General features: G+C 32.2%; 1 protein-coding gene across 1 annotated transcript; it reads left to right on the top strand.

Moving 5' to 3' along the window:
- Nucleotides 1–3,698: 3,698 nt before the first annotated feature.
- LOC134245929 (uncharacterized) lies at nucleotides 3,699–24,693 on the top strand. Its single transcript, XM_062728164.1, has 7 exons — nucleotides 3,699–3,751; nucleotides 9,879–9,956; nucleotides 12,606–12,834; nucleotides 21,764–21,883; nucleotides 23,516–23,585; nucleotides 24,253–24,377; nucleotides 24,548–24,693. The coding sequence occupies exons 2-7, from the start codon at nucleotides 9,930–9,932 to the stop codon at nucleotides 24,691–24,693; spliced, it is 717 nt and encodes a 238-aa protein (XP_062584148.1). The 5' UTR covers nucleotides 3,699–3,751; nucleotides 9,879–9,929.
- The last annotated feature ends 382 nt before the right edge of the window (nucleotides 24,694–25,075 follow it).

Genomic DNA, 25,075 nt, shown 5'->3' with positions numbered 1-25,075 from the left:
GTAGAGAATGCTCAGTCCTCTATGGCACCTTATCAATCCTCCTTCGTTTGCTCAGCTCCTGATTTGTATTGTTTGATAGGAAAAATGAGATTGATTTTTGTTTGTTATCTACTTATTTCGATTCACCACAATACATGAATTTGACGTGGTTTAGGGTTTTACTTTAATATTTTACATAGAAAAATATAAGAAAGCATCCCGATATAATCAGTGGACATTTAGTATAACAGATGAACCTTAAAAATCTACGCACTTTATATTAAATACAATAAAAAAAACAAAACCTGCCGAAGTATGATCCACCTATTATGATCTATGATCAATACATGTCTGACACATTAACATTGTGAAATACAATAACATGTAAAAGTGTTGCATTTGTATTCATTTTTTTTGATAATTATAATTCTTACTTTAAACATGTTAAGCATATTGTGAATAGAGAAAGAGTCTGACTTTTAAAGGATGAAAAATAATAGAACGTTTAATTAATAAACATTTTTAAATTTTAGTTTGATTTTCTTTAATATATTATTGCAAAAATAATTTTCTAATTTCGGTTTGTTAAAAGGAAGTTTAAATGTACAGTGATACAGCTGTATCGCTTTTATCATTATGGCATTCGTTCAAGTTTGCTCATATCAGAAAATCAATAATTAAAGGTCACGCCTTAAGTATCGATTTGTCACTCACGTTAAAAATTTTAATGCTTGCCCGGCATTTACTGGATCGATAGGAAGTTTTTGGTCAGAGCGTACGGAATTTTGAAGCTGTTAAAAAGAAAATAAAGACATGAGGTTATATGTTTTTTTTTTTTTTTTTTTTTTTTTTTTTTTTAAGATAAATAACGGTGTAAGAGTCATATTTCGACATTGGGGTGGATCAGGGAGATAACTCAATTTATTTCAGTATTAGATAGATGTAACTTGGATCATTATTTTACTATGATTTAACTATTAGGGAAGTTACCGCCTTTGTTGCCTGTTCCAGTAATTGCTCCATCGACTGATTATTATTTCAACTGTCTAATGAAATTAGCTATAAATTGACAATTACATTAGATATTAAAAAATGAGAGGAGGAAAAAAGTTTAAGTGGTCTGGAAAATTGATTCTATATATTAAGACCAAGTTTTCCTTACATTAACTTCTATTAAACGATCTTCATTGTTCGCAAGTTTTACAGGCTAACGTTTAAAAAAATCAGGTGAGCAAGATCTACAAAGAAACGATCATTATACACAAAAGTATGTTTCTGACCAAATGCCATAGTGTGGAAAAGGGGGTGGAGATAAGAATGTACATACGAGGGCTGTTCGGAAATTATTGAGACAATTACATTTACTCCATAAAGGACGTAGATAATTTTATGAAAATTCATCAACATTTTATAAAGAGCGAATTAAACTCTTATGCGAAATTTCTAATTTCTATGATAATAAGAAAATCCCACTGTGGGACGTGGAGACCGGTCCTTCGGATGAAACCGTATAAACCGAGGCCCCTTGTCGCAATAGGTGTTGGCACGAAAAAGATCCCTCACTGCTCAAAGGCCCTGAGTGCCGAGCATAGGTCAAAATTTGTAGACCTCCACCGGCAAGTGGTGGCGTCTCCAGATGAGTGAAAAATTCTCGAAAGGGACGTTAAACAACATACAATCAAACAATAAGAAAAGTTTCGATGAAATGATAAACATGCATTTGTCAATCGACCCGAAGCAGCATCACTACGTCATTTAACGTCACGTCAGCCGGAGATGGTTTCGCATGTAAAATGATCGAGAAGCGTTTAATACTTTTCCTTCTTTTTAAATAGTTAATTACATATAACGTACAAAAATTAAACTGTCTCTTTTCTTAGATTATTCCTTAAAAATGTGTATGTTGTTGCTACCCGTGTGTAAAATTTTCATTTGTGGAAAAAAGTTTACTTAAAATCATGCAGTGCCGATTTATGCAACTCAGGTCAACGACGTTAATACCGTAACAATATTTCCGCCGTACGTTATAACTGATGGTCGTCCGGAGCTTTTGATTTTACTTTGGTTGAATTAATTGTAAAAAAAAATGTAAACCAATGAAATAACAAACTCTAACACATTATTTTTTCTCATTGTTATTGTTTTAGCAGGTTCTTGAGTCACACAAAATTTTAGGTATTTCGCTGCTCCGCCCTCGACGTCAAAATCCATTTTTTCGTTCTAATCAGATTTCTCTACCGCGCCTAATTTTTTTCTGATCTCCGTATTACTGATCAAAGTTCTAACAAAGTTGCACAACATGAATTTGAATTAAAGCTGAAAAATTATACATATAAACAGCATTATTTTGCTCTTATTATGGGTCCACGAAAAGTTAGAATGTTGGTGTTACATATTTTCAATATCTGATTTCGAGACTGCTCAGGGTACCCCTACTGATGACGCATTTATATACCATTGTAGAGAAAATATTTAATATTTATAAAATATTTTTTGCTTTTATTAATTCTTAGTGTATGTCAAACGTATATGCAAATTTTCATCGAAAGACGTTCATTAGAAAGCAAAGTATACACAATGTCTCAGTAATTTTCGAACAGCCCTCGTATACTGTAGTTTTGCAAATATTGTCAACGACAATATGTATGTACCCGCACTACATAAATGGTCTTCCAATGGTATATGTACGAATAGCCTTTCTCATCATGCTTAATTTACGACAAAATGTACAGGGTAGTGTAAACATTTGCAATAGTGTCGGCGGTTAATTTGAAGCTGCTGGTTTCAATACGAAATGTAAATAGAACTCGAGAAAAATTGAAATGGTAACATTTCTCTAAACAAAATGTTGCATTAAATACTTCATTTAGTGGAGGGTTCAATGAGTATTTCAGATTTTCTACCCAAGGAATGATGAGGGGCGAACATTTTTCATCTTACCTTCAACTACATCCCTTATATTATTGATGTGTAATACTGAATGGTCTTTATAAATACATGTGACAATGAGGCATGCACGCATAAAGTCTTTGCAGTCAATACATTTGTGGAATATCATTGCAATGTTGTAAGGCGTAGTTTTATCATTAATGGTGTACAGTTATAGTTTACGATTTTCAACTGTAACTCGAGGGCTTCATGCGTTTAGTCGGATCTAAGAACAAAACTATTTCCATCATTCGGCCTAACGACCTCAGGCAAACAATCTGGTTTGAGGGGTGCAATAAAACTGAAAACAAGGTCAATAAATGTTTTAAACGTTTTGCATATTTTGTCATATCATGGTGTAAATTTTGACTAACTGCAGTGCAGTTCTGTAGAAATCCAACAAATGTCAAATAAGATATGGCTGACATCATCCACCATGTGATGTTATCGGACCAACATCTCATCGACAAGTCCACCATTTCACTCTGATATATCGATATATTTCATGCTCGGTCAGTGAAGCATTGAAAATGTTAAGCTTTCGTAGTATAAAATTATAAAGGACACAATTTTAAAGGTATTTGTAATAATTTTTAGAAAAGTGTAAGTATAATATATTATTTTATGCTTTTATGTTTATTCAAGATGGTTGGAACTATTTTTTTTAGAAAGAGTATAATAGTATCTTATTTATGAAGCAATGCCCCCACCGTGTAAAATGCTCATCTTGTTCACCACAATATGTTGAAGCCCAGGTAAGCTATGTATGTGAAGGCAATATAGATAACGATTGAGTGTACGGTGTATGTTTTACTGTGACTACCAGGATAAAATAAACAATAAGGTAAAGTAATAAGTTTTATAAATTACTTCCTTTATAATAGAATATAAACTTAGTAAAATCATTGGTACAAAGTGAAATCGAAACTAGCAAATATTTATAAAAGGGACTTATTTAGTGATAATTTTAATGCAGCATATTCATGTTAAAAATTTCTTTTCATATCTCTTTTAAACTATATATAATTAAAGTTGATAAAAACGAGAAACAACTGTTCCTTTGCCATGCGCTCGGCACTAAAAATTTAAAATTGCGGGTCCTTTGGACCAGACCTTAAGAACCGCGCGAGATCTCGTTTCACGGTAGGCCTTATCACGATAAAGATCCTTGAATGGTCAATGGCTCTGAGAGTCAAGAAAATGTCAAAGTTTGATACTCTTAACCAGTATATGGTAATGTCTCTGTATGAGAGAAAAATTTTCGAATGGGAAGTAAAAAAACAACATAAAATCTGCTAATCAGAATAGGCATTGATGAAGAATGTACCTAAATGCTGTCAAATTTCGTTGGAAAATCAAAACCGAGCCCAAAGGACATCATGTTAGTCACTATGTGGGTTTTTTGCCTATCGTGTCCATTCGTTTTCTTTATTTTTTCATTTTCCTTCACAGAACGTTGAAAAGGACCTCGCCTTTAATAAATTTTGCCTCCCCAATATCGAAAACTTGGCGACGCCCCTCTTCTGTTTTGAGTCAGTTCTTTATTATTTCCTCAGTAAACATGTTTTGTCAAGTTTCTTTTTGAATAAGCATAACAGAATATAATGGCTACTATTGTTACTCGGAATAAAATTAATAATAAATAGAGCATAACTTAAGGTATCCACCAGAACACAAGATATCTGATCTTCTTTCCTTTTAAAAATATAGTGCATATATTGGGTGTTTTCCTGTTTATCTGCCACTTCTATAGACAATGTAGTAAATTACTTTTACAACAGGCAAGATCCACATTTTTCAAATTGTCTTAAAATTTCTTATCTTCCTTTCTCAGAATTTTAAGTTATATTCATGGACATCTAAAGGCTCAGCATAGAATTTTTTTTTATGAGACAAAGTGCAGGTTTTTAATTGAAATTCTTGTCTTCTCAGTAGTGTTTAAAACTCATAAAGGTATCTGTAGGAAATTAAACCACGTTTTAGGATAAGTTTAATATGTGTACATATCCACTGTTTTTCCAGTGTACTTTTTCAATGTTCAGTATATATTGTTCCTTTATATTTATTTTGTTTGTACTGTCTAACATTGCGTGTGAAAATATCTTTATTTTTTATTAATTGTTACCGAGTTTCCGATTAAGGTCATTGTCATGGCAGGGTTAAGAAAAAAAAATGATTTTCACTTATAAAACAGTCATTGACTGTGATTGAGGTTGATCTCCGTTTTGAATTGTGGTAAAGACAAATGAAGCCTAATGATACAGAGGTTTTTTTCTAAACAGATGAAATCAACTCTATATAGCTCGAAAGAAAATCAATGATGTTTAATGGGACAGACTGTCAACAGGTTTTCATTTGCTATTACTGTGCAGGGAAGGGCAAATGTGACATATGGTGTAAGTGGTGAAAATTAGGTAGATCGAATTAATGCTGTTCAATTTAGGTCGTGTGAAGGAGACACCATTAAAAACTGTTCGTTCGAAAAAAATAAAATAATCTATGCAGATTTTTTTTTTATATATGACAATTTGTTTCCTTTAAAGTTAAATACACGATAAAACAATCAACAAGTCTGTGTTGCATTTCCAGTCAAATTAACCAAATTTCATCAAAAATGAGGAAACAACAATGTGTTTTATTCATAGCGTTTATAAAATAAATGGGTTTCAAGAAAAATGTTATAGTTAAAAAAAATGTAGTTTTTAATCAATATTTTATATTTGAAATGCACTAAATACTGCGAAAAAGAAATCGAGAAAATTTCAAAAAGGAATGCTGGATTGATGGGTAAAACGATCCAGAAAAAAACATGCTCGGTACCATCAAAAGTTCTTAAAATTTTATACGAATCCCAGAAATATTCCCAATACCTTATTTTTTTCATTTTTGATCGCTCCCATCGTTTTCTTTCTCTTTTTTTAGTCCCCTACCTGTAGGTTTCCTCTGAGTCTGCCAGTTCTTCTGTGTGACTCTCCGTCCCTCCGTCCGTCTTCCTCTTCTTCCGTCTGTCTGTCAGTCTGTCCTACTTGGTTTTTCGTACTTTTTTTCTAAAACCCTCCACATATTTAGCTGGCTTTTGGTGTGTGAGTGACCCTTGATAGGTTACAGATCAAGTTTGAATTTCGTTCCACTTCATTGATTTTTGACGGAATTATGGGATTGTAAATTTTTCATACTGTGGTTTCATTAATTTTCGTTGGCATCAATTTTCGTGGATTTTGTAAAACAGACGTTTTCGAGGATACGTAATCTTGTGGACAAAAGCATTATCTATACAAATGAATAACAAATTTCTTACTTCAATGAACATTTAAATTTGTGGACATATTAACAACGAAATCCTCGAAAATTGGTGCTCAACAACTATTAATGAAACCACAGTAATTGGGATTACGATCGAATTCATAATGCACTAAATTAAAGTTCCAAACAAGTTAGAATCCTATATAGAAAAAAGAGCAACCCAGTGGTGGACGTAATGTCTTGCTTATGCAGTACCCTCAGAATGCATGATGAACATATTTCCATATTTAAGTTAATATTTATTAGCTCTTCTGGTCGAAAACCAGAATAGCTTATGAAATAGTAATGCATCTGTCGTCCGTCCGTCTCTCTGTCTGTCTGTTTGTTAACTTTTTTTTCAAAATGTTGTGAAATACTTTTAAAATGTTACTCCTCCCACAGTTTTGGTCTGAATTCAAAATAACTTGGCACAAAAGTAGTGTACACTAAGATATATAAATTCTTTGTAACGGTTTTTTTAACTATGTTGCCGTGGTTTCTAAACATAGAAATTTTATAAAATGCTTTTAAAATGCTACTTTTACTTCAGATTTGGTCTATTTCAATATAACTTGGCACACAAGTAGACTACACTAATATACATAATTCTTTTTATCCTGCAACAACCCCTTGCATTGACCTAATAAAGATAACATAATAAATCAAACCTATATTCGACCAATGACCCAATAAAGCCTTGCCTTGTGGTCTGACATTCTAAACGCATTGTGACTTCATGAATAAACATGTAGCGATGTTTACGCCATGGCGTCTTAGTTTCAGCTGCAGAGATGTGTCTGAATCGCGTTGAAAATAGCTATTTTAAGAGGCCAGATGTACATATTTGCTGCAGGATAAACAAGATACATGGTAAATACTTGGGCTCGGGTCGTAAACGTGATCTTCCCGTCGCCTAGATATAGCTTATATTTCAAAACAGTAACCATGTATTTTATATGTATCGGCTTTTGATTTCGATGAAAAGTGTTGCGTTGGTAACTAAAAACAGAAATTTCTGTGAAATACTTCAAAATGCTATTCCAAATAGAGTTTTAGTCTGATTATTATATAATTTGGCATGTAAGTAGACTACACTTAGATGCATAATTATACGTTTTGAGTTGGTATTTTGATAAGTTATGTTGCCATGGTGACTAAAAGTTGAGAATTCCGTAAAATATTATCGAAAACTACTCCTACAATTAATGTCTTATAACAATCTTGCCACAAGAAGACCCTAACTCAAGGATCATTATTCTATTTATTGCTTTAGTAAAGTTTTGAATCATAGCTGCTACTTTTCTCTCCCTTTATCATAAGTACAAACCAGTAGAGCTACAATCTCGACAGGGACCTGGTACTTTTTAAGTTCCATTCTAAAGATCCTCTATGTGATTTCATTATATTCAGATGACCATAAAATGTCTTTGGTGTTTTTGAGCTATTAACTAAGAGCCATTTTCTGTAATGATTTTAGATTTTTTTAGCAGATTTAGAGAATTTCTTCAAACTTTCTTTGATATCATCAACTAAATTTAGTCAAAATTATGTTGCTATGTGTTGCAGTTACAATGGTAACATGTCTTAAATTTTGATAATTGCATTTCTAATATGTTAAGATTCCCATAATTAGCTTTTTCGGTAAAGTAAACAATTAACAATGTCTGTTGCCAAAAGATAAAGGCCTGGTGTTTTAAATACATGACAAACATATTTGATAAATCAACTTTTACATACTTTACTATGGTAAAAAAAAATAAAAAATAAAAAGTAAAAAAAAAATCATTAATTTTATATAATCTCATTAAGTCATACACGTAAAAATGAAACAGATAAATTCATAACATTTTCGTAACAGCATATTTGGGAAGAAGGTGTTATATTTTTTGTGACGTCGCGGGTTCGAATCCCACTGTGGGACGTGGAGACCGGTCCTTCGGATGAGACCATATGAACCGAGGTCCCGTGTCGCAGTAGGTGCTTGCACGAAAAAAGATCCCTCCCTTCTCAATGGCCCTTAGTGCCGAGTATAGGACAAAATTTGCAGCTCTCCATCGGCAAGTGGTGGCGTCTCCATATGAGTGAAAAATTCTCGAGAGGGACGTTAAACAATATACGATCAATCAATCTGTTTTATGAGAATTTGTTTGCTTGTCCCAGATTTAATCAATCTCAATAAAGATTCAAAGTAACTGGAAACCTCTATTTTTCAAACATTTCCGGCTGTTTCCAGGGCAACCAAGACACATAGCAAGGGAGTTTTGATATATGTTTTCGGCGTAAAATATTAGTTTCAATAAATCTGTTAACCACGAGTGACAACGAAGTTTAAGTGGTTATAGGGTATTTCTATTAAATAAATGCTAATTAAGTATTTTAAATTTTTCTTACAGTTGTTTGAAAAAAAATAAAAATGGAATGGTAGTAAAGATTCAACCTTATTTACGAACAAGCTTTGTTGTTCTATGTATGTTCTACATATGGACATTTTTTTAAAAACAATGTAAGTTATTGACAAACAAGTTGCTAAAACAAAAATATCAGCACTCTAGTTTAGGGTCATTATTATGTAAATATAAGTTCTATGGCCGATAAAATGACCATGTCAGCAAATGTATCATTAAGTCAAATGCTGACTTATATAATCATTTTTATACTTTTACTTATTATTAGGCCATTATTTAGAAACTGAATTGTTGACAGTTTTTCTCTATCAATCATGGCAGGGAGCACCCGTCGGCTGTGACCGGTCGGCAGGGGATACTCACTCCTCCATCGCAAGTGATCCCACCTTTGATGTTTGGTGGTCCGTGTTTGCTCTGCTCCTATTTTGTTTGCATTATCTAATGGGCTGAATACTGTTCGTTGTCTCCATATATTTCTTTTAAATCTTTTTCATTGCAGCAATATTTCGAATCTAATTGCACAAATGTCATTATTTTTTCTACGTTTTCATCAAAATTGTCAATAAAATACTGGCTCTTTGAGAACCAATTTCAAATCTTTAATGAAAAGTATGCATGATAGGTCACTTAGATATCACATTTAGTTTGGTTCGAAAATCCATGTGAAGCGATCTCTGAATGGTGATTAAAGCATTTGATTCCCATTTAATCGATTTTATTAATTATCGATTACTTATTCTTAAAGAATGTATGAAGAATTCTTACAGTGCAAAAAATGAACTAAATTATGAAGATTAAGAAGAGCAACCAAGTTTAAAAGTCCACTTTAACAACATACATTGTAAACTGTGAGCAAAACAAACTTGGTAATTTGAAAGCATCTCATGTTGAATACATATCTGGAATTTTATGAGGAAGCATCTGTTGACCCTTGTGCTTGTTTCCTGTGATTAAATTTGATTGAGAAACTGTAGAAATATGTAGTCAACTCAGCATGAAAGACTATGATACAGCAATTTGATTTAAAGAGGGAATCAATCTAGGAGCCAACATTGTTTTGTTTTTGCAAACAAGGTCCTTGTGTTTCCTAAATTTTCGGCAATGTTTTTTTTTTCTATTTGTAAAGAAATGAATTTGAACTAACATTGTACCTTGATGATTAAAAGAAAGAAATTGAAGTTAGAAGTTGAGGAAGTCGTAATTTCCTTAGGTTATCATATCAACCTGTTTTCTATATCATGATTTGCTTGATTAAATTTTACAATCTTCCATTTAATGTTGCAGATTTGAAGCATCCTCTCTCACTGCATGTACCTCTAAGAATCATTTGAGAAAATGATCTGTATCATCATAATTGTACTGGTAAGGTATTTTGTTAAATGTCTATAAGTTCATTTACTAGGGGTTATCAAAAAGTTCATGGACTGGCGCTATAAAATTAAAACCGCTTTAGGTACATCAATGAATTTTAAAATATCTGGTTAGCATCATCTTTTCTATCTACAGAATAAACTGCAGATCATAGATTTATTTTTTAAATAAATAAGTAATGTTTTTGTAAGCTATGGTATGTCCAGGCGGCGCAACCTCGAATTTGGCGTTTTTTCGACCAAAGCATAACTAAGAAAAACTCTTTTGATATGAACATTTGACATCAAAAATTCTGGTCAATTCAGGTATATGTTGGGACACTATTGTTTCATAAATGCAGTTTTCAAATCATTCTGAAAGTTCTATGAAAATTTATCGTAAATTTGACATGGAATGTCTAAGCAAATAAGTCCTCGAAAATGACGTCAAAAGGGGGGAGGGGTTTCATTTTCCAACATTCTATAAAGTTTTGGCCCTGAAAAAGTGGTATAGACCTAGGAAATGTTTAAACTGGCTATGGAGAAAATTAACACATCCAGAGTACTTGTTTTTTTAATACAAAAGAGGTTCTGAGAGAAAAGTGATGCACAGTTAATGTCAAGGTGTGAAAAATCATTCACGTCAAAAATGACGTTGATCATATGTTGTAGATATTAAACTCCCAAAAGCAAAATATGCTGGCACAATCAAGCGAGGATTTTTCCCAATGCATCAATGTATCAATCCATTTGCAATATTATATTCATTTAAAGCCGCTGTTTCTGACATTGTAAAGTCATAAAAAAAGACGGGTTTAAATCCTTACTCAACTCCAGGTAATCATGAAAAAGAATGACGTTGTGGGACGTCATGAAACTACACGGCGACGGCGCCGGGTAACCATATAATGTTTTTTTTAATTTTATCATATTTTAGCAAAAAATGAACGAATCAAGCTCAAATTTTCAACATTTCTTTAGTTTTTGTTGCTTTATGTCCCTTATTTATTTTGAAAGCACAGAATACATAGTGCTAATTTTATAGCCTCAGTCCACGCACTTTTTGATAACCCCTCGTATATCTTTAAAAAGTGGGTTTTGTTGTTCTTATTTTGATTGTCTAAGGTATATTGGAATTATTGAAAAAAAAACTCGACGATATAAATATGACAAATAGTGCAACTATTTTTCATTTTTCGGGTGTGATGGGGATGCCATTACTCATTGAGAAAATAAAATTCCGAGTCCCACATAAGCATACAAATTAAATAAAATAAATATGAGTAGAATCTTGATTAAAAGATTTTAATTAAATCTATTAATAGACCGATTGCAGTTTTTTGTTAACAGTAAAATATTTTTACATCTGTAATAGTGCAAGAAATATTTAACAAAGTTTGCATTCTTACCTATATACACGAAATAGTATGATACTTTTCCAAGATATGTCGTTTGACTTCTTGGGGCGATAGTAGTCTCAATGGAAATGTTATGGGCTTTTAGAGGTTGTGTTAGACTTATTCTTGTCTCCTGGTTTAAACATGTTTAATTTTCTTAATTGTATTAGCACCGAGTCTTCTGAGGGAACAGATCAATATAGCTTTTTGCTGTCTATCCTACAATGCCATGTACAAGTTGCTGTAACATATTATCATGAAACTATGTCCATAGGAAAATTGTTTTCATCCTCATTTTACCATTCTTTAAAAAATATCTGATGAACGTTAAAAAATGTGTTATACTCGACACTCAGGGCCATTTAGGAGGGAGGGACATTATTTGTGCCAGCACATTCGACACGGGACTGCTGTTTATACGGTCTCATATAAAGGATCAGTCTCCACGTCCTACAGTGGGATTCGAACTCTTTTTTTCGTAACTTTAGAGAAGGGGCTATAACCAATGCGCCTCGCGGGCAAAGTACCCAATTTGAACACAATATGAAGTAAAAAGAATCAACGCTTTAAAAATGTGTTGTTTTTTCAGCGTCTAAGTTCAACTACTAATTTGCAATTTTTTTATGATTGAAAGTATATGACAAACTTGCGATTCCTGATCAAAGTGTAACAGTTGACCATTTGTTTGAAATTGCGAATAGGTAACCCTTTTATTTCTGCTGTATTAAGCTTAAAAATTTGCTAAATATTATGAGTTCTTGAACAGGCAAAGCTGTGCTGGGTCCTGGATCTGTGCAAATGTTTTGTTTGTGACTTAACATTATTTCAATGCATATTAAATAATATGTATATATCAATGTTCAACGTTTTTGGCTTTTTGGAAGTTGTTCACATTATTTTTCATGTTATTTGAATGTCTGTAAGAAAACACAATCAGCTGCATAGCGAAAACATACCCTTATATCGTTGACTTTTTATGTTTTTGTAGCCTTTCATATTTTTTTCTTCTATTTTTTAATGTATAAAATGTAGTTGCATGATCAAACTCTACAGAAACCTAATGTATACATGTGTACATAGTGGAATTACATTCGTCAAAAGTTATGCTGTTTAAAAAAATATAAAGTATTTTTTTTTTTTAAGGTGAACATGTATTTCCCACAGCTGGCTTTTTACCTAACTTTATTATCCTTTTTGTAGCCTAGCGCTTGTGCGTAATTATATCAAATTTGAGTGCGCTTAATTTTTTTTTCATTTGTATTCAGGTTGTTATTGTTAGCGTTTTCTGCTATTGTCCTGATTCCATAAAAACATTGAGTGTAGTTCCGAATTGTCCAGAGAATGTCACGGAATGGACGAAGGCGGCGTCAAAGAAGAATTGTTCTTCAAGGACTCAGAACTGTACAGAACCTTCAAATTTCATGTATCATTGCCTCATCAATACATTTCTAGATAAAATGATCGAAGTATGTGCCCCCACAGCATTCATAACAGGTATGTGAAAATCTATTGTTAAAAGAAAACCAATACAGATTGAAGTTCTTGATATACTCTACTGAAAAAAAAACGTCTCAAGCTATGTCACTAGTACATGTAAGATACACAGTAAGTTATATCAAGGATTTTTTGAGAAATTTATTTTAAATAAGTATTCATATGGTACAACTCAAAATCACAAAGAAAATGGGGGTTTAGTGTTTATCTTATGTAGCAACGGTACAATGAAGAGGACCTTTCTGCACTAAACTTGAAACCCTTTGATTAATCAATTAAACCTGTATGATTTTTTTTCAGATATCTTTTAGTGAGTATAAAAAATAATTATTCAAAAAAATATTTTAGTATCAATCCTTTCATGACTTTTAGTGCTGATCGTTTGGAAGTACTTGTATATCCTGTTGTTTAAAATAATGAAAAGAAAAAAATCAGTGTGATAAATATTTAGATAATAGTGAAATTGTGCAGTTTTCCGGCAAAAAGGATGAAAATTTAATCACGACTTCCAAAATATATATTCACTTCTTGGCAAAGTCTGTTTAGTGAATGTGTAAAAGAATGAGTGCTCTTCAGTGCGTCATTTGGAACCTTTTCGGCTACCCATTTTAATCTTTACATTACAATATACTCAGTAATCTATGATTATTGTGCAAGCATGTGCTTTTGATATTTATGCCTGAAATGTTTTGTCATACATGAAGGATATTGAGATAACGAACAGTATTTAATCTCAAAGTCTATAAAGATACAAAATAGGAGAAAAGCAATCGCGGACCTCCGAAACACCAGAGGTGGAATCAGGTACCATGGAGGAGTGAGCATCCCCTGTCGACCGCTCACACCCGCTGTGTGCTCCTTGTCAGGAAATAACGGAAAAATTTATTGTCAATTCAGTGTATAAATAATGGCTTAACAATTAGTATGTAAAATGCCACTCAGCATTTGACTCTGTGATAAATTGTATTTGCTGACAAGGTCATTGTATCGACCATAGAACTTACGAAATAATGAATTTAAACGAGTTTGCTGATATTCTTGTTTTTATCAACTTGCTTGTCAATAAATTACCTCGTTTTAAGAAATTGTTCATACGTAGAGCATGCTCTTCCATATCAAATCAACTGAGATATATACACTCCGTAAGCAGGTGATGAAGGTATATTGCTGCATAAGTAAGGGAATATGACGATAGAAAAGTTAAAGTCATCACGTTTATCATAAAGCTTAGTTTTTAGATTACCATTAACGTCTTTTCAAGTAAAATATTCAGATATGAAACAGATGTGTCAGACTCTGTGGTATCTTTTATCTCAAGCTCACCGGGATATATCGTATCAACGTTGGAATGAAAATTAACTATAAATTATTGTTAATTTACAATACGACATCGATATATCTAAAAGTCGAGTTGAAGGCCAAAGCAAGTGTTTTCTTCTTTTCACGCATTAGATTTTGCACACATTCTGCTTCATATGAATATAAAAATAGGTCTGTTTATAACGGAGCTCAATTAGTACCAATGGGAATTCCAATAGATTGTTGGAATACCTGTCTCCAAAAAACACATAGATATTGTCGATCAGAAACTCAAGCATCTCTTTGATGTCAACTTCACAGTACTTGTGTGTGCAATCAGAATGTGTTATAACAAAATAATTTTGCAAATGACCGATGACCAGATACAAATGTAAGTAAATTTACGAGTTCTTTTTTTATAAAAAAAAAATCAGCAGTCAATTATTTAAAAAAGCCTGGACTTTATTTTATCGTGGGGAATTGTTGTGTAATTCTAATTAATGAGAAATGAATGAAAATGTCATTGAAAAATACATGTATAAGCCTTAAATTCCATAAATTTGAACATGATCTTTATCGAATTTTAGATGCCCGCAAATTGGCGAGACATTTAAATCGCGTGAATGTGGAATGTAAACAATAGCACATATGATTTTTTTTCGCAATCAAATGCTACACTACGATTTAAATGATGAAGAGAAAGAGAGAGAGATTGTATAGTTTCATGGAGCACAAATAATAAATGATTCTAGTGTTTAAGGATGGTGTAGATGTATCGCTTTGCAGACGATAATACAGAGGCAACATGGGCGTTTATCTACTAAACTCTCTACCAATCTAGAAATCTTTCAAAACACTCCTTACGAAAAATACAAAGTTAAAGAAGAGACATAATCTTCGAACCTTATTAAAATTTATGCAAAAATCTTCCATAGTTTGAAGATGGAAGTACAATAGATACTGTCCGAATAGAAACTTCAATTTACAAACACAATGAAATGTTCATTGAAAGTGGAATGTCACGTGAGTAAAGTGATTATCACATTTATCGTTGACACTCGGGGACCTGTTAATTTAGTGGATCTGAGCCGCAACTTGGCCAACATTGTCCTTTGGATATGTACAAGTTTAAATTAAAATAAACATTCTGTGCAAATGAGACCAATGTGAAACCAAAGTTGCGGCTCGATGTAAGCAATGTCGTTGAAAACTGATATGCATATGAATAAAAATAGAAATGTGACAAAACTGTTAAACCCCTGTCTCAAATGCTAGTGTCGCACGGCATTATTTAGTACTTTCAAGTAATATGATACACCAAAACCTGCTCTTGAGACATTGAATATTACCTACAAAAGATAAATTTAATGAAATTTGGTATTTTATTGTGTGCAGAACACCGGGACCCATCTATCATAGCTTAAGTGCACTCATCCTTTATTCTAAATATAAATAATAAAAAAAAATTGAGAACTATATCTAATATTCATACATTGCATTTTTTAAAATTAATTGTTGAGTAAGATCAAAGTATGGTTTTCATACAAATCTTGCCCTGTGATTGTATAAAAAAAAGAGAAACTGGGTGTAAAAGATGATAACTCATGCTTTCTGAATCACTGGAATTCCATACAGAAAAATCATATAAATCATTTTTCTCACATGCGTTTTTAAATGCTAACTGTGACGTCATAAACGTGCATTTTCCCATATTTTCTTAAAAAGTTGCAAAAGACAGCAATTTTCAAAGGAATTTTCTTTCAGATAATATTGTCTACAGGCATCGCCCACGAGGATTTCGAGATATGTAATTTTTTATTGACTTTTGCACAACATATCAAAAAATTAAAGTGGATGACGGCTGTGGACACTCTATTCTTAAGGAAAATTAACCTTGAATTGGGCCATTTTGAGGCTATTTCTTTTGAAAATAGAGAAATGGTCGTCACATTAATAACGTCATATTTTAAGAATGGTAATCCTTCATGGTATATTCTTTCCTGATTTATCACAGTCATAGACTAAACAATTATTTAACCCAGTTTCAAAACGTTTGGATGACATCACATTTGACTGTGCAATAAAGCCAAACCCATACTTTCTTTGCATTTTTTTAAATTCAAATATATGTATGTTATAAAAATTAAATTGTAGTCAATGGTTCTGAAGTTTTGTAAATAGCTGAGGAGTGACTTATCTTAAAACATGAGTTTGGCATACATCTTGGTGTAAAAATGAATATTAGTATTGATTAACGTGTTTATTTTACTTTGTTTCTAAAAATATATATGCAATATATATCAAACAAATTTTTCTTAATAAATTTAAAAAGAGATTTTTGACAAATGAAAAGAACAGACAATTGGCTATAATTACATCATTTTGTATGGTCTCAGGCCATAAGCCACTAGGTTAGCTTAATCAGTCATAAAGTACAAATATGCAAAATCCTCAAGATGTACCCTTCTACCCATACATTGTATGTATTCAGAATAAGAAGGTGAAGACATCAAATGTTGATTGACCAAAATAAAATTAATAAGCAATGCACATATGCTATCAGGGCATAAAATAGGGACAGCTATTAATACTAGAGTATAAATGATGTTTATAAAAGTAGTGAGCATCCTTTGTTGACCAGTCACACAAGCTATGAGGCCTATTTATTGATCAGGTAGACGGAACTTTTCGTCAAATAAGTAAAAAACAAAGGTCAAAAAATGGTCATGGAAAAAGTCAGTTAATACGAACTAACAATAGTCAGCTTATTATATCAATATATAAACGAAAAGGAATTGAAAAATAAATTTATATTTAAGACCAGAAATAAAAGCATAAATTTAATTCAAATCAATCAGTGGTCAATGGACAATTTGAGCAATGGAATCTAAAATAAAGATGAAAAGTTAACTTTTCAACAATAAACTGATTTCTACTTTTTACCTAGTCACCGTGTTCAGGTAAGCTAAGTGGTCCATGAGTCTCCCGCTATCTATAATATCTGTATTATTATCTGTTGCCTATTTGGATATTTACTTAAAGTCAAGAAGACGTTAATTTTAATCTACCAGCCATGCTTTATGATAAACTTGATGACTTCAGTTTCACAATCACCATCTTCTCTTTTTCACTCCAACAACAACATTCAAACCTTCCTCAATTGCATACGGAGTTTTATTCTCTGTTAATCTGATACGAAATAGCATGCTTTACGTATGAACAGTTTCTTAAACGAGGTAAATTATTGAAAACAAGTTGATGAAACAACAATATCAGCACTCTCGCTTAAAGTAACTGAATACAGTAAAACTCGGTTATAATTAAGTCACTGGGACCTGAGAAATTACTTCGCTTTATCCGTAATTCGTTTTATTCGTAAAAGAATTTGTTAAATTTATAAAGCTGGGGATCAAAATAACTTCGCTATATCGGTGAATTCGCAATATCCGTGTTCGTACTAAACGAGTTTCACTGTATACTGAATTGATTATGAATAAGCTTCCTTATCACCATACAGTTATACATTTGTATGTTTAATCCATATTGGCAAAATCATATCAGAGCAAATGTATAAGTGTAAAGAGAAAACGCCTTAAGGATGTCTTCTTATGATACGCAAAAAAATTAAACTTTCCAAAGCTTATATTTTTCTGAAAGTGATTATTCTAAGGAATGATCATCTAACTAAAGAGAGATTCAACCCCTCGAACATGGGCCAAAATAGAGCATGGGAAATTTCATTAAAAATGCTATTAGACCATAAAATACCCCCCTAAACTTATAAATACAACCAAATTAAACTTAATTTTGCTTAGATTTACTTGAAAGTCTTGCAAAGTTGATTTTTTAAGTAGAATATGAGCAAATAAATACAAATTAAATAACTTGTACCCAGAAATGTTGTTCACCAGTGTCAAAATTAGGCAAATTTTCCCCTATAAAATTGCTCGAAAAACTAAAGAAAAACATATTTCTACGATTAAACTTTTTTTAGAAAATTGTTGTAAAGTTTCTGTAGGTATTATGGCTTTTTTTCATAGCATGAAAAATAGGGGTTAGTGTACATATAAGAAAGTTTTGATATTATTTATATCACCACCCCCCCCCCCATTTCTTTTCAGAATTTAATGAAAATAAATCAAGGCATTTAGGCGTCAGAATGTGTGTTTTTATTCACCAAATATTCAAAATTAGTGTGATAGTTTCAGATAATAATAGCAATTTTGTTAAGAAAAGCTTTTTATGAACAAAAAGTAATCTATTAAAACATAAAACTTCATAATAGTTTGTTAGATGTCCCCTCTTTCTTTTGCCCTGCGGGTTCCGATTGGGTCCTAGTTTGGATGGTGGCTTCCCTGAGATTAGTCAAATCCAGTCCCTCTTTCTCAATCTGATTTGCATGGTTTCCTCCATCTGATTTTAGTGGTTCTAAAACTCTGCTCTCTTCTGAAGTTCTTCATTTGTGATTCTTGTGACAAAATTTACCTGAAAAAAGTATTTTAGAGAGAAAAAAAGATTATAATCACTGGTAATATCATTATTCAAAAAATGTAAAATCATTATTTTGTCTATCTGTTTTTGTTTTTATGAACCCAAGCCTGTGGTTTAGAATCAAATTATTTCTACATGTTCTATGACGTGTCAGAAATATTCCATGTTTTAAACCCACATAGGGCGCCATAGAATGAAGAGACCTAGTTTCTTATCGGATGTAAACAGCTAATTAGAGATGTTATCTTATTATTTTCGTACGGTATGTCTATAAATTTGGGATTGATATTCTGCATTTACAATATCAAAGAAAATTTATAATATTATATGCTAAGAGCTACAGTTGCAAAAAAGGTAATACGAATGCTGTTGTCTGCACGCATCTGAAGACCCCTTAGGCCTTACGTTCCGTACATGCATGCAACATATTAATGCTACGTTTCAGTTTGCGACGTGATAGTATATAAATAATGCCTGTTTTGGAGGGTAACAGTTGAAATTGACACCCCAAGGAAAACCATTGTCAACCGACGCGTCAGTGGAGGTTGACAATGGGTTTTTTTCCGAGAGGTGTCAATTTCAACTGTTACCCTCCAAAACAGGCACCATTTATTTTATTATACTGAATGTCTTCTAGATTTACAATGTCAGCAATACAAATCGTCGATCTCCTTTTCGTTCACGTTTAGAAAGCTTTCAAACTCCCCGCTACTTCGAAAAAGAGTTACTGACATCTTTATTGTTTATTTGATACTCTACGAGTCCTTTATCATCTAAAGTTTCGTTATTTCTGCACCCGCACGCATTTTTCGTATGTCGTCTGTTGTTTTCAAGTAAGTTATATCGGACGCAGGTTTTTTTGACGTCAAGTTTATTTCGGTTCTTTCAAACGTGCAACTGACGTTTTGAGAATTCTACAATCAACCGTACGCGCATAATTTCCACGCATGTCGCATTACCGTTGTGTTACCCGTTATCACGTGTGTTGCTAAGGCTGAGGGTAATAAAACAGATTGTTAACTGCGTCTAAACCAATCAGATTTTAGTATTTAACATGAAAGTATATTAATATACTAATGTTTTTTGAAACTTTTGTATCTATAATGCATACACATTGCTATTTTCAATAAGTTTGAAAGCATTGTAAACCTACATTTCCGCTTTTCCACTGCTACTGGAACATCGTCAACATACTTAGGCGCTCTTGGCTGGCACATTTGGGTTTGCTATCGCGAATGTACCTGTATGCCTAATTGTGAAATCGGCATTTTTTTCAAATGTTCAGTGGGTAAAAAGGATACAAAAAAAGTCGTGTGCTGTCCTCGATGTTTTGAGTCGCAACATTTTTAATCAGTCGGTCAGGTACGGAAGTCCTGGAGGGAAAATGAGTTACTTGTTACGACTTATTTGTTTGTTTTTTTTTATTTATTTATTTGTTGTGAATGTTTCGTAGCTAGAGATAACTAAGTGTAAGAAGGCTATTGAAACCTGTTGCTTCGGTAACTTGATAATACTGGTAATAATAATGTTTAGTCCTATATTAACCGTGGTTTTTGGTTGACGAATTGTAGTTTAACGTATAGTATACTGTTGTGATTTCTAATGTAAACATTTTTTTGTTATTATAACTTTAAGTTCTTATTTCCTAAAAGTTATTACTTAATTCTTATATGTAACTTCCAGTTTGCATAATGATTGAAAACAAGAACAAGACTAACTATTTTATCTTGTCGTTAATAATAAATTCAAGGACCTTTTTTCTTTCTTTCTGAAACTATACTTTGCCTTCATCATTTATGCCACTTTTTGTGAAGTAAACTTGTCATAACAAATTAAAAAATTACAAGAATTCAAAGTTAAATCATAAGAACTAAGTCAAAACACATAAGAACTAAGTCAAAAGTTAATATCCCTCAAGTACGGAAGCCCTGGAGGGACATTGACTCACTTGTTATGACTTATTTGTTATACCTTTTTTGTTTTGACTTATTTGTTGTTAATGTTTCGTAGCTAGTTATAACTAAGTGTAAGAAAGCTATTGGAAACCTGTTGCTTGGCTTACTTTTATGATAGAAATGATATTTAGTCCTATTTTAACTGTGGTTTTTGATTAACAAATTGTTGTTTAACGTCCAGTACAGTTGTGATTTCTAAAGTAAATATTCTTTTTGTTGTTATAACTTAATTCTTATTTTCAAAAGTTATTACATAATTCTTATATGTAACTTCCAGTTTGCATGATGATTGACAAACTGACAGTCACTACTATGTATTTCATTTTGTCGTTACTAATAAATTCAAGGACTTTTTTTCTGAAACTATACGTTGTCTTCATCTTTCACGCCACTTTTTGTAAACTAAACTTGTCATAAACAATTCAAAATAACAATAATTCAAAGTTAATTCAGAAGAACTAAGTCAAAATACATAAGAAATAAGTCAAAACACATAAGAAATAACTCAAAACACATAAGGAATAAGTCAATATCTCTCAAAGGCGTCCGTAATTAACAGATGAACATTTAGTAATCATATCGGTTTTGTACGTTTAACTACAAAACTACAATCAATCGTTCTCAGTAACTTACCTTCACTTAGTTAGAAGTATCAAAAAACAATCTCATAACAAATAAGTCAAAACAAAGAAGTTATAACAAATAAGTCATAACAAGTAAGTCAATGTCCCTCCAGGGCTTCCGTACTCAAGGGCGTCCGTAATTAACAGATTAAAAAAATTAGTAATCACAGTTTTCCATATGTACGTTTAACTACAAAACTACAAATAATCGTTCTCAATAGATTACCTACATTAAGTTAGAATTAACAAAAAAAAATTTCAAAACAATTAAGTCAAAACAAATAAGTTACAACAAATACTAAGTCACAACAAGTAAGTCAATGTCCCTCCAGGGCTTCCGTAGTACGAATAGGACGACCAAACAAATTTTAAAGATGGCCTAAAGTTTTTATCTTGATTGATTTACCGGTATCATGGTATTAGTGCATAAACCATAGAACTTGACTTCGAACTATGAACAACCCTCGATTATATCTGTGAAAAATTGTTTTGTCTTTGTTATCTGATCAAATGTTAAACTATTTAAATCTAACGTTCATTGCTTCAAATATCTTTTTAAAGATTTCTGTTGTGAATTTAACACTCGTGGAGCTGTTATCCAACGCAATTATCGTGCTGACTGCAGAAATTTTCCTATAAAACCATGTGACAAGCCCTATTTTTCATATGAAGTTTATAAACGTAAGTAATTTTTTCTTGCTCTGATGTTTCATTGTGTCATGCAATCAACAAATAATACTCGAAAGATCTTTTAATTTATAATTAAGTGATAGGGTAGCATACATAAAGCACTTTCTTTTATGAACGGAGCTTTGTTTGAATGTCTTTTTAATTTTCTCGTTATACGTTTACTCTTAATATGCAATTTCAATTTAAAAATGCAGGGAATTGTTCGATATCAAACGGTGACCAATATAAATCGCAGACACTCAAGAAAGATGGTGCAAATAAGTCCTACACTCCTGAATTGCAAGCCTTATGAAAAGAATCATTCAAAATTTATATTTTTCATTTTTATGACATTACTTATTCGTTAAACGTCTAGTATTACTCACATGTATTGATAATGGAAGAAGCTATTTTATTTCTTTTATCGTTCGGGGTATCATTACATACCTTTGAACGTATTTTCGAACTGACCTTAAAATTTGACCCAAATATTCTCACTGTCAGCAACGCATAATTATAGATGTTTCACAAAATATTAAATGAGAAGACAGATATTTTACTACAATTTTTTTAAATTTCTTTTTTTTAATACAATGGCTATTTACTCATGTGCATGTATGTCATAAACGTTTACGTCTTCTGAATGGTGCATTTTAAAAAAGAAACTCCTATTTTAAGTCGTTTATGCTCTCTGCAGTTTGTCAGTATTTGAACAGAATTTTTTTTAAAGTACAATTTTCATAGTGATTTTGTTCTGCCATTGCAGTTCTTTAAAAACATAAAATTATGTAACAGTTTTATTGTTTCTCTTGTAAAGCACTATCTCCTTTTGATATAATGATTTTATCTACTCTCAAGTTTATATGGTGTTTGTAAAAGGGAATAAAGAGATCGTTTTGTTACATACCTAATGTGTATCACTCAATTTTACTGTTGAATTTACGCTATCACGTGACGTCGTGATCCGATTTTCCGGAGACCAACATGTTGTTTTTTGAATCCATATCACCACTCTTTGAAACTGATGACGTAGTACGCAGAAATATGACGTTATTTTTCCTGCGCATTATAAAGTCCTTTGTTATTATGCTTTGTTTAATGGATTATTATTATCCAATTTATCTCTAAAGATTTATTTTAATATATTTAGCCTGTTATAAGGGGGTATATAATAAATTTATCATTTTAACAGTAACTTGATCCGAAGAGCCGTATCACGTCTCGTTGACAGGCGCGGATCATCAGATCAAACTCGACGCTTCGCGTCTCGTTTGATCTGATGATCCGCGCCTGTCAACTCGACGTGATTCGACACTTCGGATCAAGTTACTGTTATAATAATATATATATATCAATCAGTGTTTTTAGCGGGTGTTAGTAGAATTTATAAAAAAAAGGTGCAAATTCAGCGATCAGTATTTTGGCAGGCTACTTTGCAACTGCTAAAAAAGTCAGAAATATAGCCTCACTAAAAATTTTGCTATATGGTAGTTATTAACACACCTTCTTAAAGACAGTTTATTCCTCGAAGTAGTGTGATCCTCTTAAGCACGTGCACAGTATTTTAAAAGATACTAGCAACTGTAATGATGATTTTATTATTCAGTGATATGAAACCTTTTATATATTACCGAATCATTTTAGATCCTGAGTGCTATGCATTAATAAAGAATCCTTCGGAAAGGGGAACCACGGAAATGTCCACACACATAACGTGAGTTTTGGTTATCATAATTATGATTATTTGGTATTTTACAGAGGATTATTGCAAAGATCACAGAGATCACAGAGTTGCTGCAGCCATTATTCTCCAATAAACCACAAACGTCACCAAACAATTATCGATAATTTTGATTCGGGTTCCTCTTATTTTGACTCGTGGCTTTCATTAGGTAAAGGGTAAAGGTCTATTTTCATAGTGACCCAAATTGCTGGAATACTTAACAAACCGCCATGCAATCAAATTACACTAGGCGGAGCTAGTAACTACACTTCTTCAATATCGTTTATTTATTGCAAAAGTCCATGAAATCAAAATTTTTATAAACTTTAACAACTTTCTACGCCCCATAATGAAGACAAATCACATTACATGCTCCCACCACAAAAAAGAAGTAAATTTAATCGTTCATGTTAACCTGCCACTTTAACTGGGACATACATGTATATAGTATATGGACTGAAGGTTTTAATTTTCCTTTTGAATACATAGTACAAACCTTAAAAATCTATTTGTAACTACATATGTATGTGCATTTCGTATGTCGTGTTTCTATGAAGAGCAAAAGGAAGCAGTTATCCACGAACAGTTATAAAGTGATAATTTTTTTTCTACTGTAACTTGGCTTATTCCAATAAACGCCTCAATCTTTATTTTTAAGATCAACAATAAGTGGCAATGAAGACGGTTTTCTTGATTTCTCGGATATTTTACCTATCATCTTAGCCTTAATATCTGTCACCACCTTTATATTAGCTGTCCGTTTGTTGCTGTGGAAAAAAAGAGGTACAGATTTCATTTCAAGTCAAATAAAAAAAAATACGAGCACTTTCTTGTAGTCGAATTGAAAATTAATAGCGTAGATACACATTAAAAACTTTCTGCAATGAATGTCTGAATTTATGTCCTTACACACACTGTTAATTTAGAAAACATAATCTTTTCTGTATTTTCAGCAAAACAGAACAGAAAGGAATCCTCGTCTTCTTCAGATTTGGTATTTATCCTGAAAATTTATTTTACACATATTAATGGCTATGAGGACAATAGCAAATTTGTTGTTCCTCGAGACAACAACTATTTTCCATGGCGTAGCCGATAGAAATAATTTTTTTTCGAGTGGGTTGATAGCCCTGCTCTTGTCCAAATAGTCAGTAAATAAGTAGTTATATTATTATGTTCCCCAAACGAAGTTGGGGAACATATTGTTTTTTACGCTGTTTCTTATTAAGGTCTTCCGTCTTCACGGAAGACCTTATAGTGATTCTACTGTTTCTTATTATTATTATTATTATTATTAAGGTCTTCCGTCTTCACGGAAGACCTTATAGTGATTCTACTGTTTCTTATTAAGGTCTTCCGTTTCCAACGGAAGACCTTATTGTTTTCGTTCGGTTTCTTTTTCCCTATTATTATTAGGGTCTTCCGTCTCCAACGGAAGACCCTTCTATTATTCTATTGTTTCTTTTTCACTTTTATTATTA

Source organism: Saccostrea cucullata, unplaced genomic scaffold (genome assembly GCF_032062105.1).
Source record: "Saccostrea cucullata isolate Sc308-1 unplaced genomic scaffold, CSIRO_AGI_Scuc_v1 ctg2229, whole genome shotgun sequence".
Lineage (NCBI taxonomy): Eukaryota > Metazoa > Mollusca > Bivalvia > Ostreida > Ostreidae > Saccostrea > Saccostrea cuccullata.
The sequence above is the reverse complement of the archived record's forward strand: the minus strand, read 5'-3'. Positions and strand labels throughout refer to the sequence as shown.